Raw genomic sequence first — 13,445 nt, 5'->3', positions numbered from 1 at the left:
TATCGGCCAGTCGGCCCATAGAATCATCTCCATAAGTCGCTTCTCTAATCTAAAACCAAGTGTTTTTTTTTTCCAATATTTTTTAATTACAATTCTAATTTTCCATTTTTTTAAAAAAAGGAGGTTCATCTAGGGAAATAGACTTGCTCCTAGTGGGCAGTTTTGTCATTGTCCTAACTTCCAATTTAAAACGGCACGCGAAATAAGATGAGAGAAGGTAACCATCGCCGTCATTCACGGAGGGCCGTCGATTGCCACAACCGAGGGAGTTGACATTGTTATCCACGTGGCGCAACATGCAACCTCTACGGCCTGTACATTATCCGTAATGACGTCAGAAACACGTGTACGGTTGTACTTGCAAGGTTCAATACGTACGAACTGCTTATATACGATGGATGATAGGGAGGGCCATTCAATCCCTCTTCACCTTCCTCTCAGTCTCTCTCTCTCTCTCTCTCTCTAGCTTTCTCACTCTGGTTTTTCAGCTCTCTCTCCACTCTCTATTGCTTTTTCAGTCTCCATTTCTCTCTCTCTCTCTCTTGCTTTTTCAGCCTCTGTATCTCTCTAGCATTCTCTCTCTCTAGCTTTAGCTCTCTTTGGGTTTTCAGCTCCTCTGTCCATGGCTTTTCAGCCTCTGCATCTCTCAATTGGTCGTTCAGCCTCTCTCTCTCTCTAACTCTCCCTCTGGTTTTTCACCCCTCTCTCTCCTCTATCGTAGTTTTTTAACTCTCTCTCAGAGCATTTCTCTATCTCAGTCTTTCGCCATATCTCTCATAGTCATTTCAGGTTTTCTCTCTGTATCTCTCTTTGTTTTCGTCTCTCTCTCTCAATTTTTGGGCTTTTCTTTCTCTTGTTTTTTTTAGGGTCTCTTGGTTTTCCAGTCGACCCCCCAGCTGCCTTTTTATCTCTCTGTGTAACTCTCCTGTATTTCTGTGTGCGTTTTTTTTGGCCGTGTATGGGAGAAATTAAGAAAAAAGTGAAGGTGGAGATGAGAGGAGGAGAGAGAAACAGTAGGGTTTTGGAGGAGGAATTGGAGGCCATGGATATGAGCGGCTTGGGGCTGGAAAAGGTTCCCTCATCCCCCTCCATTAATTTGGCAGTCATCAGTAAATTGGACCTCTCTAATAATAATTTAGAGGTACTTGTCTGTTTCCTTGGCTCTTTTTTTCATTTTTTTTTTTTTGGCATCCTCTCTCTCATTGTGGAGTTCCATTTTTTAAGAAAAAATTTCAGAGAGAGATTTTTCTAGCATTTCTATTTTTTTTGTATCTCTAGTGGATAATTGGTGTTTTGTTGCAGCATTTGTGGAGAGTGCAATCTCTCTCTCTCTCTTCTAAGTTGTAAAAAAATTGAAAGATTTTAAACCAATAAAGCATCACCATTAGTAGAAAAAGATGAAAATTCTCCAGTATCATTTTTTGAATCTAGTGCAGTTTATAGACACGCTTATCTTTTCATGTTGCCCATGTCCATCTCTCTCTCTCTCCATGTATGTGGTATTTGTCTCTCTTTCTTTCTCTCTCTCTCCATGTATGTGGCATTTTTCTCTCTTTCCCTCTCTCTTCATGTATGTGGTCTCTCTCTCTCTCTCTTGGGTGGTCTGCTTGAAACTCTCATGCGATCAGTTAAGTGGGTTCTCTCTCTATGTTTTGCTTTTGTATTTTTCTCTTACTCTCTCTTGGGGTGGTCCGCTTGACACGCTCTACTGCTGTCAGTTAAGTGGGTTCTCTCTCTATTTTTGGCTTTTCCTTTCTCTCTCTCTCTATCTTTGACCTTCTCTCTTGTATTGTCTTGTTTGTTTTTTTATGCGGTTTGTATAAGGCTGAGCCTCTAAACAATTAAAGTAAAAAATGTGGTCACCTAACGATTAAAGTAAAAAAAAAGTAAAAAAATGTGGTTATCGTTATGAAAATCTATGTGATATTTTGAAAATATATTTTTATATCTAATTATAAAATTTAAAGCTTTAAAAATAGTGTAGATTGAACGGATCTATGAAAACTTGTAAATCCTGAAAATTGACCGTCCAAAAATACATTACAAAATACATTATTATCGAAACTTGAAATCTAATTTTTTTTCTTATGTCTATACATCTTGACCTCAATATCTTCAAATAAGATGTTCAATTTGATGATTATTATTTTTTGGGTGAGTTTGCACCAATTTTTTTTTAGGTGAATTCAATTTGGTGATATTTGGGCATCAAAACAATCTCTTCTAGTGAAATTTTTTGAGGCGGCCTTATATGTTTAGAGCCTCTCTGATCCCATGAGAAAGGTTCAGAGAATATATTCTCTCTCAAAATAAAAATAACCGTAAAAAAATTGAGAGAATATACCATATCTGAAAGATCCGGAAAGAATCCACCTAAAAAAACAATCTCTTCCTCAGGCTAAATAAAAAAAAAGAAAGGACTCTTTCAAAAGTCTAGAAGGATTATACTAAACTCATTCACTACCTTATAATAAAAGGACTTCTTCACTTTAAATAGACTTTAAAAAAAAAACAAATAAAAAATCCATAATAAATAAACTCTCTATAAATAAACTCTTTTATCTCTCTAAAAGTCTCCGTACCATTTTCTCTTATCTCTTTTGCTCTCAAACTTCCACATAAATCTCCTCCCTATCTCCTCACATGCTATCTCCCTATTTTATCTCTAAATCTCACCAACTTTTCCAAAATAGCTACCTCATTCTCGCATGATCTTTAATTATTCTTAATCTATTCCATAAAATCCTCACTTAATAATACTTAACAAATTTGATACCAAAAGCCATTATAATCAAGCTAATCATGCTCATCGTTGGGGACGAGCTACAGAAATTTGACTAAAGCCCTAGAGGATTTCGATACGGAAATTTGACTAAAGCCCTAGAGGATTTCGATCCGGCGGTTTTGTTAAGAAGGTACTCACATAGAGATAAATTAAAGATCCAAACAGTTGGAGAAAAATCTACCTCATGAAGAAGATATTCACATCCTTATTAATCTTGCGTCTGTAACACCACGACAAACCTTGAGTGTTGATTTAGCATAACAAAGAAATTTATCGGCCAAATTCGTGACACCAATTGAGTACTTCCGATCGAAATCCTTTAGGGCTTTAGTCAAATTTCTGTAGCTCGTCCCCAACGATTAGCAGGATTAGCTCGTCCCCAACAATGAACATGGTTAGCTTGATTATTGATGGCTTTTGGTATCAAATTTGTTGTGATACCAATTGATGCAGAGAAAATAAAACCATAAAAAACCAAAAAAAAAAAGTTAACAGAATATACCTCTTTCATTGAGAGAAAAAACCCCAATATACCCCTTTCATTGAGAGGGAACCACAATATACCACTCCCATTGAGAGGGAATCTACCAAAAAAAAATGATTTAAAAAATATACCTTACCCCTCCCATTGAGAGGGAATCTACCAAAAAAAAATGATTTAAAAAAGTATACCTTACAAGTAAATCTATCCCAAAAGCAATAAATCTATCCCAAAAGCAATCTCAGAAAAAATTTTTATGGGCAAGCTTTCTATGCTTCCCCTATAACATAGAACTATCCTCCTCTTTATCCAACTCTTCATTCTGAATGGAGGGCTAAGATTGTCTCAATCACAATGTCATGCCTCTACGTTATTTTATTTTTTATTTTTTCTATAAACTATTTTGACACAAATTTTGGATGGCCATTCATAAAATATAAAAAAATATTTTTAATAAAATAAAATGATCAAAATACCTTTGAAAGTTTCAAGGGGTATTTTGGTCATTTTATTTATCGAAAAATAATTTTTAATATTTTTATAGGTGCACCCCAATGAAAATTTGGCATGTACCAAATTTTATATTCATACAATTTGAATAAAAAATTAAAAATAAAATATTTTGAGACGTCATATCTAAGACCAAACAATGAGTAGCTCTCTTGATCAAATAATAAAAGGAGGATAGAACTTCTATGCTGTAGGGGAAACATAGAAACCCTTTCTAATTCTAACAACTCATTCACTCCTTTTTATAATAAAAGAAGATCTCCCTTAAATAGACTAAAAAAAAAAAAAAGATATCTTTTAAATAAAATAATAACTAAAACAAACTATCTTATTTTATCTCTCCTTTTTTTTTTTAATTTATTTTCTCTCTTAACTTCACGTGCCAAAGAGATTTGCTTTTAAATAAATAGCCCACGATTTATCCAAAACCTCTTTTTAGATTTTAACCCTTAGATTTGATTTTATGCTATTTATATATATATATTTTTACAAAGTAACCAACCCAATTAATCAATATAATTCAAACACAAAATAAACCCATACCCACCTAAATATCGTTACTCACTCCCTATTCTTAAAATAAAAATAAATAAAATAAAATAAAATAACCTCGGCACGTATATAAACTTTCCGGTGTTTTTGGGTTCATCTCGTTTGCCTATACACCGCCTTCTTTAATTACCTTTTTTCTTGTATTTTGCTTTTGGTTTTTCTGGTCCCGAATCTGAAAATGGCAGCCCCCATAAAGAAGACAGGATACCCTACGTTTTTGCATGCCATTTGGGATTTTCCTCCACAAACGACAAATAACTCAACTATTTTAGAGGGAGAGAGACAGTAAATAAGTGTGGGTGGCGATGGATCCCGACCCAACCCATTGTGACCTGTATAAATAACAGGGATAATTGAGATATATATCGAAAATAAAATGGTTTTTCTAGTACATGTTTATACTGAGAAGTAATGATTTTTTTGTTGTATTTTCAGAGCATTCCCGAGTCATTAATAGCGAGGTTGCTAAATTTGGCTATAATGGATGTGCACTCAAACCAGTTGAGGTTGCTGCCAAATTCAATTGGATGCTTGTCTAAGCTCAAGGTCCTCAATGTTTCTGCGAACCTACTAGAAACACTCCCAAAAACCATTGAAAATTGCAAGTAAATTTTCAATCTCCATTACTATTGTTGGTACAATCTTATCTAAACTTACCTCTCTCTCTCTCTCATACTGTCATACACACACCTATTTGCTCTCTCTCACACATCTACACATATCTATTTGCTCTCTCTAACACACACATACACATCTATTTGCTTGCTCACACACACACACCATCCATCCCTCTCACACATACACACAAACCATCCATCTCTCTCACACAGAGCACACACACATCTACTCTCTCCCCCCAAGACACACACATCTATTCTCACTCTCACACAAGCACATCAATGTTCTTGCTATCACCCTCTTTCTGGTTCTCACATCTCTGTCTCACGCACGAACACGTCATAACCGCTCTTGCTCTCAGTCACATCTATTCTCTCTCTCATACACACACAAGGAACAGCTATTCACTGCTCTCTCTCTCTCTGACATTCCTCAGGGCATTGGAAGACCTGAATGCCACTTTCAATAACATAACAACGCTCCCTGACACCATCGGATTCGAGCTCCTAAACTTGCGGAAGCTCTCCCTGAGCTCAAACAAGCTCCCCCACCTTCCATACTCCACCTCTCACCTCACCTCCCTACGAGTTCTCGACATCCGCCTCAATTGCCTGAGATCTTTACCCCAAGACCTGGAAAACCTAGTAAACTTAGAGGTCTTAAATGTGAGCCAAAACTTTCAGTACTTAGAAACCTTGCCATATTCTATAGGTCTCTTGCTCTCTCTTCGAGACCTCGACGTCAGCTACAACAAAATTAAGGTTTTGCCCGAATCGATAGCCGGGTTGACGAAGTTGCAGAAGCTGTGTGTTCTAGGGAACCCTCTGGTTTCTCCTCCCATTGTAGTCACAGAGCAAAGCATTGAGGCAGTGAAAGAGTATCTACTGAATAAAATGAATGGTAACGGAAAAGAAGCCAAGAAGTCATGGATTGGAAAGCTGGTTAAGTGTGGGACTTTCAATGGATCCATGCTGAATGCTACAGGGAAAGAAGGGTTTTTGCCTTCGAAGGATTATAGATCAATTGATGGGCTCTCTTCACCTGGTTACCTGGGGATGTTCTCTCCTAAGAGGCTCTTTTCTCCAAGGCATCATTTTGCAAGATGAGAGAGATTTGTTGGGGTTAGAGAGAGAATGTGCAGAGTGAGAATGGGGGTTTTCTTTTAGCATGTTGGGTGTCAATATTATGCATTTACACTGTTGTTAGACTTATGATTTGGTTTTGGGTCTGTGGAATTTGTTTTATACTTTGTGGTTTTAGGTTTAGCTTGTGAGATGAACAAGTTCATAGATGATTTATTTTGAACTATCGCATGCTGGCTTGGGTTTCTAGTTTGAGTCAGCCTCTGCCTAGACTTGCTTCTTTATTAAGGAATTGAAAGAGGAAAAAAAATTTGAAAGGAAAATATCTCTCTCACTCACAGAGGATAAATGCAATAATTCTCATGGACAATGGGGCTCCAAACATTTAATGTGTGATTAATGTGGCACTAAATCAAAAAGCCAATGTGCAATTAGTAATATTTTCAAATTTTTGTTATATTAAATAGTAATACCCCTACACCTCAAATTAATTTTTATCTATAATATTAGGGTGAATTGTAAGTACATATGGTGAATGTTAATAAAAACCCCACTTTTTTAGTGTTCTTGCAAAAGGACTCACCCTATGCACATTACTTGGGCACATTTTTCACACTAGTTACTACAAAGTGGGCAATGATATTTGCAAATGGCAAGCATAAATAGCAATTCCATGTATTTGTAAATTTGTAATGACCATATCCATTATGGTGAAATTTTATTAAGGATAACCTACAAAGAGACCTTCTATCTTTCACACTTGGAAGCTTTGGAAGCTCCCACTCATTAGATGTCAAATTGTGGCTTGGAAGGAAATATGAAATCTGACAAAATTTTTTTGGAACTTTTTGTTTATTCAATGCCATTATGACATTCTTGATACAACTGCCCATTTCAAAATTTAAGGGACAAGAATGATTGTGACTTCGTACAAAAAATAAATAGTCCGTACTCACTCAAATTGAATGGCATTTTTGTCCAACTAAATTGCATTAACCAATAGAAAGCCTTCAAGAAAATGCAACAGATGATTTTTCTAATCTATTCTCTCCCCCCCCCCCACCTTGAATCTGTTAACGTTTGTATCAAGAGAAAGAGTAAACAAATTTTCCAATCTGCCAGATCATATTAACCATTGAACCTATACCACAGCTATAATCACAACCCAAAAAAGAAGAAGCTGAATTACACACAACATTTATAATGACCACAAACGCAATCAAGCTGACCACTCATTCCTGTTTTATACTTTGTAAGATATATGGTGGCGTTCCACTCATTAAAGTGGAAGTATTGATTTATTGTCTTTCATCCAAAAACACAACATGAATTCATGATCGTCCAAGAACACCAGGAAAGAAAAAATTCTAGCATAAGCAGATGCTACTAAAGCTTGGCAATTGCAAGCAATTACATGATGTTTTCTTAGGACCATGAAGGGTATACAAGTTGAGATCGTCGGATTTGCTTTGTTCTATTTTCGAAGAGGAGAAGATAAGTTTTTCTAGAGTAGGAGAATGAGAAAAGGTTTAGAGAGGATAAACAGAATTGGATTTTGACCTCATGACTGAGTAGTCAGGCAGCAGGCCTACACAGCACTGATCTCCGATGTTCAAATCCCAGCTTACCCATCAGAAAAAGAAAAAATTCTAACACATTTTAGAAATTTAGATTAGTATGCTCAAGAATCTATCCGCAAATAGGAAATAAACTCGCATGATTAGAACAAACCATATGCAGCAAAGCCTACTCAAGAATCAAGTCACCAAAGAAGTGATGGTTTTATTTTTCATGGGTGGAAATTTAAGACAGAATTGTAGAATCTATTACCGTGTGAGAGTCAAAGATCTCCACATGTTCTCTTCCCTAACCAATAATCTTCAAAAGAAACTTACTGGCAGTAGAGCAAAAAAAGATGCTAGGAGTTGGGACATTAAGAAGTCTAATACAAAAAAAAGATGCGAGTTATGAAAAAAATGGAAAGTGTACAACAAGACCGTTTACCTTTGGTATATAAGAAAGTCACAATCATCCAAAAGCTGTCAATGGCACACCCACAGCCGCCTGGGATCACATTTGCTAACTAGGGGTCATTGTGACTAAATTCTACCAAAGGTTAATAGTCTCATACTATCAATATTTTTAACTTGGCTCATGCCTGGAACTTGGGCTCTAGCCTGAAGGTGTTACACGGTCAAGCCAAGTTGACTCATCCAATCCACCCCAAGCTGGTCAAAGAGCAAAGAAATTTGGAAAAAAAAAAGAAAATATCTGTATAATCAGTAAAAATCAGGAAAAAAATAATAAACACAAGAAGCAGTATATAGAAGATGAAAAAAAAGTTTCCAAAATGTAAAAGAAAGAGAACTGTTAACTATCAGTTTCTCAAAAAACAGAAATAAATAAGAAAAATATTAAAAATCGTAGATCCATAAAAATATACAGGAAATTAATTATAACAATAATTGATTTATTTATTTATATTCTGCTAACAATAATTGATTTATTTTTTTTGATGCTCTTAACAATAATTGATTTATTTAATGATTAAATCATTATCAACCCATTATAATTATAGATCACTTATATATTACCCCAAGTTCGGGACGGCCTTGGGCTTGGAGTTTGAGTTGACTCGCCTGAGTCTGAAAGAACTGCATGGCATATCATTCCGCCCCGGAGAGATTTCAAGGAAGTACTAGAGAGGGTGGATCTTCAAACTAATTGTTTATTGTAGTGACGTCGGAATCAAACAGCATAGACCATTCACGAAGGTCCAAATTATTGATCATTCCAGATAGATAAAAGAATAATCAAACAATAACAAAGCTAAATGTTTTCCAAAGAAAGATCATAAGATAGTCACCTTGATGAAGCCATGATCAAAACAATAATTTAAGTAGATCTCAAACTCATTATCAGCTAAAGAAGATGGTAGGTGGCTTTCCTATATATGGAAGGAGAAGTTATTATAAAAATGCACAAGGAGCATTGTCAGTGAAGAGTGCCCACACAATCAAGGACTTCTTTAACAAGCGAAGAAGCAAAGGTAATAATGCATTGAGTTCATCTGGAAATGCGAAAGCTCCAATTGTCCAATTACTCTATCTTTTGCTGGATATTTTCCAATGTAACATAGTTCCTAAATCAGCAAACAATCCCTCACACTGTACAACAAGTCTAGCAGCAAAATGCCCGAGTAATCTACCCGTACCTAATGGCGAAATACCTAGAAGCAATCTAGAAAAAGTTCTTTTTGAAGAACGTATCTGATAATGGATAATATCCACTATCCACCGCTAGGAATGGAAGGTGGATGTTGGGTAGCTTACCACATTTCATACTAGTGATGAATGACACACCTTCCAAATTAAAAGCACCCCACATTGTTGTCTTTTTTTATTTGGAAAGAACATTGTTCAAATTTTTGTCTTGAGATACATTCTAGACTATCTCTCACTTAGATCCTAAGAGCTCCAACCATTAGTCACACTTAGTTGAATTATGACTTCCTAGTGCTAGCTTCACCATACATAAGCAAACTAACCACCATCAACTAGACTCTCGATAGAGTGGCTGAAAAGAAGGCGTTATGGACAAGAAAATCCAGCCAACTAGGACACCGCCTTTGTCTGGTCATGCAGTTGAAAGCTATGTATATTATGATGAAAAGAACCGTAATAGGTTTCGAGTAACACAGTGCCAGTAAGCCTTTGGAAACTAAACAAGTATCGAAACAAAATAAATATCAAAACAACCTTAACCCTCATCCAGAGCAGAAATATGGATGGTTTTGCAAGGTACACTGTGACACTATGTTACGAATCATTATACACCCAGTTAATAAATAATAAAAATAGCCATCCTTGATGAAATATCAAAATAACTTTTGTAGACCATAGATAAACAAATTACCAAAATTTGGAGAAGTTTCCATACTTGTCATATAAACTTTCTTCGGGCCATCAAAATAATCTAACACTGATCAATTTCCTTTACAGATTGGTTACGAAAACACGATGCCTCCACAACATCAAATATGTACAGTGCACATAGCGAGGAAGTCAGTTTAGCCACAAGTCATAAGAGATCAGTTGTCTATCTAGAATGAAAGTTTTCTTTTGTTTTTTTTTATTTCTTTTCTTTCGTTTGATAAAGTTGCCGGCTTTAAATTGGAATAAAAGTATGTACACACACCCTGGTCAGCTTGGGTTGGGTCTACCTAGACCAAGCTGAGGATATAGTCGGGGGCATGCTTTTGGACCTAGAGCCAGATTTGGACCAAACAGACCCAATTACGAGGCCTAGACAATATCTTGGAGTGTACAATCTGCCGATTTAGTTGTTTGGAACTCATCCCGTTCAATGAAACATAGGCAACTCAAACAATAGCACACTAATAAACATGATGATACATTGTCTGCATACAAAATTGATCACCACATTCATAAAGCACATGTTTACTGCGATTATAATTAAAACCATCTAGCAAATCAATGTACAGGCCACTACATGGATAGGTTTGAAGGGATAAGCTAATGTGGTTTCAAATAAAATCTCCACAAGCAATTTAATCAGTATAACCAGTGTTTAAAAACCCGGAATGGCTGTACAGAAAACTGGTTTGGATCAATGGATTGGCTGGATCCGCCTTAAAAGAACTCCAAAAAATTCTTTAAAATAGTAATAAATATTGCTTTTCGGTTGTCCAAAAAAAAGGGTAATGCATTATGGATTTTCATTATTTTACAAAAATATGTGAATAATGAGAGGTTGTAATGTTTGAAATGGAGCTTACAAATATGAAGATACAATCTGATACCAAAACAAACGACGACGACGTTCTTCCTCAAGATCATGTTATCTCCAATGGTTGAATTATTGAGATAATTCATTGAGTTGGTTAATGTACGAGTCTCGAGTTCAAAGTCATTAGTAGTCCACTGACTATACCCAAATCCCCAAGGCTGGTGAATTGCTCTCCTCGCCCGAATATTTCAATATAAATATTCTCTTAATTAGAAACTACAAAATCCTTACTAATTTATTTTTTACACAAATTTCATTTTCTTCATAACAAAATGATTAAAAGAAATCATATTTACTTTCTAACAAAATTAGAACAAAATTTAAATGTCAATAAATATGTTTTTTTAAATAAATGGGACCTAAATAAAAAATTTAAATTACAAAAATTAAACAAATAAATAACATTAAACTAAAAGAAACTGTAATATCAGCAGTGTATCAAAAAGCGCTAGGCGGCCTGGGGGGTCCAGGCCACCTAGGCGAGTTCCCAGAACCTGGACGGCTGCCCAGTTGAAAAAAAAAAGTAAAAATCCCAATATACCATATTCCAAGTTGAAAAAAAAGAAGAAGATAGAAGTCGAGAAGAGCATTTTGATTATCCATATTGTTAAAACAGTAAACTGTAAAACCATACAAGTGTAGGATATAAGAGTCAACGGTCAACACTCCATACAACAGAAATATACAGAAATTTAGAAAATATACAGTCTAACAAAAGTCAACACTCATGACTCAACACAACAGTCAACAGACTCAACTCTCAACAGTCAGCACCAAGAGGCAAGAGTCTTCAGTCATCATCATCAGAAAAAATATCAATAAGGCAAGCCTCATCATATGCATCACAATCGAGGCCATCATCATCAGAGTCATCTCCCTCTTCAATATAATGCTCGTCCTCCTCTGTTTCTTCTGAATATGCCTCTTCATCCTCATCTTCTTCTACCTTCCTCTTACTAGTATGTGCAGTCTGTGCAAATGAGGCCCTAAGAGTCTTGGCTACTCTACCCTTTTTTTTTGTGCTTCTCTGAACTCAAATATTGTATAATTTCCTCCTTGATAGCCTCAGGAACATTTTTACACGGGGCAACAGCCCCCGTAATACCGACAAGGTGTTTTTTAAACTGGTAAATACCCCCATTAGTATCCTTTCCACAATAATTACATTTAATACGATTTTTATCACTTGGATTCGGGTTATAACCATAATTCCAACTCGGATCACCACTCCAACTAGAAAAACTGGAGAAGATACTTCCATAGAACAAGGCTTATTTTCATTCTTGTTTCGTTCTTCAAAATTCAGAAAATGTCTAATCTCATCTCGAACTGCTTCCGAAACCATTGTACAAGAAACAACATTGCCTCTAACACCAGTAAGGTGTTTTTTTAATTGGCTAATACTCCCATTGCTATCTTTTTCACAAAAATTACACCTTATACAATTTTTATCATTTGGTTTTGGGTTGTACCCATACTTCCAACCCGGATCACTTTTTCTAGGAGTAGCAGAAATAGATCTATGACAATAATTTTATTCTTGTTTTCCAAAACTTAAAAATTGCTTAATCTCCTCCTTAATAGCTTCAGGAACATTTTTATAAGGGGCAACATCCTCCTTAATACTGACAAGATGTTTTTTAAACCGGTTTCTGCCTCTTTTTGTATTTTTTTTACAAAATTGCTTCTAATGCAACTTTTGTCATTTGAATTCGGGTTGTATCCATATTTCCAACGCGGATCTCCACTTCAACTAACTCCTGAAGAAGACATCTCAAAATAAAACAAGCAATCTAAAAAATGCACTTACTTTGGTTGCTTGAGCTTCAAACTTTGGGAAACACTTCAATAATTCGATCCAATGAAATGTAGTTTTTTGGAGGTTTTTGTTACTCTAAAAGGGGTTTTGATGGGTTTAGGGTTCAAATGAACCTAAAATCCATCATTCTTAACTTTTATATCTTTGAAAAAAATGAAAAAAAAAAAAAAAGTTTTTCGGCTCTGGGCGGGACGGCCTCCCAGGGCTGGGCTCTAGGTGGCTCGCCTGGTGGATTCCGTACTGCCTAGGCGACCGCCCAAGGAAGACCGCCTAGTTTGACCGCTTAGGCTTGAGTGATGCGCCCAAGCCTTCTGGACCGCCTAGGCGTTGGGTAGTCCCTTTTTTTATTAGTCCAACATTAAAAAAATGGTTCAACTTTAACTCAAGAACCCTAACATGAAAAAAAAAAAAGCTTGCTTTTTTGCCCTAGATCCACATAGTAATAGGTTTAGACTTATGAAATTGATTAAAAAATATTGTAGAGGGGCGAATGAAGATCATTTTGATCAAAATTTGCACAAATTTGGTTCAAAATCCATCATGAAATTTGCCAAATGCTGGATTGTGCCAAGATAATGAAAAAATCAATAGGAATAGGTAAACCCAAGAAAACAATTTCGTAAAAAAATAGATAATTGAAAATTAGAGATCCATACTTTAGATGAAAGAAGAACTCCTAGATTGAAATACCCAAATCAATGTCAAGATAAACACATTAAGTCTAAAGATTTTTCTTCTATGGCAGATGATGACAAGAAGAAAAAAACATTAAGCAAAAACCGTAAACCA

At 35.8% G+C, this 13,445-nt stretch overlaps 1 protein-coding gene across 1 annotated transcript; it reads left to right on the top strand.

The window, feature by feature from the left end:
* The first annotated feature begins 428 nt into the window (after positions 1-428).
* Positions 429-6,351, top strand: LOC18435667 (plant intracellular Ras-group-related LRR protein 6). Its single transcript, XM_006845710.4, has 3 exons — positions 429-1,141; positions 4,764-4,933; positions 5,383-6,351. Exons 1-3 carry the CDS (start codon positions 959-961, stop codon positions 6,050-6,052), a joined length of 1,023 nt encoding a protein of 340 aa, XP_006845773.2. The 5' UTR covers positions 429-958; the 3' UTR covers positions 6,053-6,351.
* The last annotated feature ends 7,094 nt before the right edge of the window (positions 6,352-13,445 follow it).

The sequence above is a fragment of the Amborella trichopoda genome, chromosome 12, assembly GCF_054954075.1.
Source record: "Amborella trichopoda isolate Santa Cruz 75 chromosome 12, AtrichopodaSantaCruz75HAP2 v2.0, whole genome shotgun sequence".
NCBI lineage: Eukaryota > Viridiplantae > Streptophyta > Magnoliopsida > Amborellales > Amborellaceae > Amborella > Amborella trichopoda.
The sequence above is the reverse complement of the archived record's forward strand: the minus strand, read 5'-3'. Positions and strand labels throughout refer to the sequence as shown.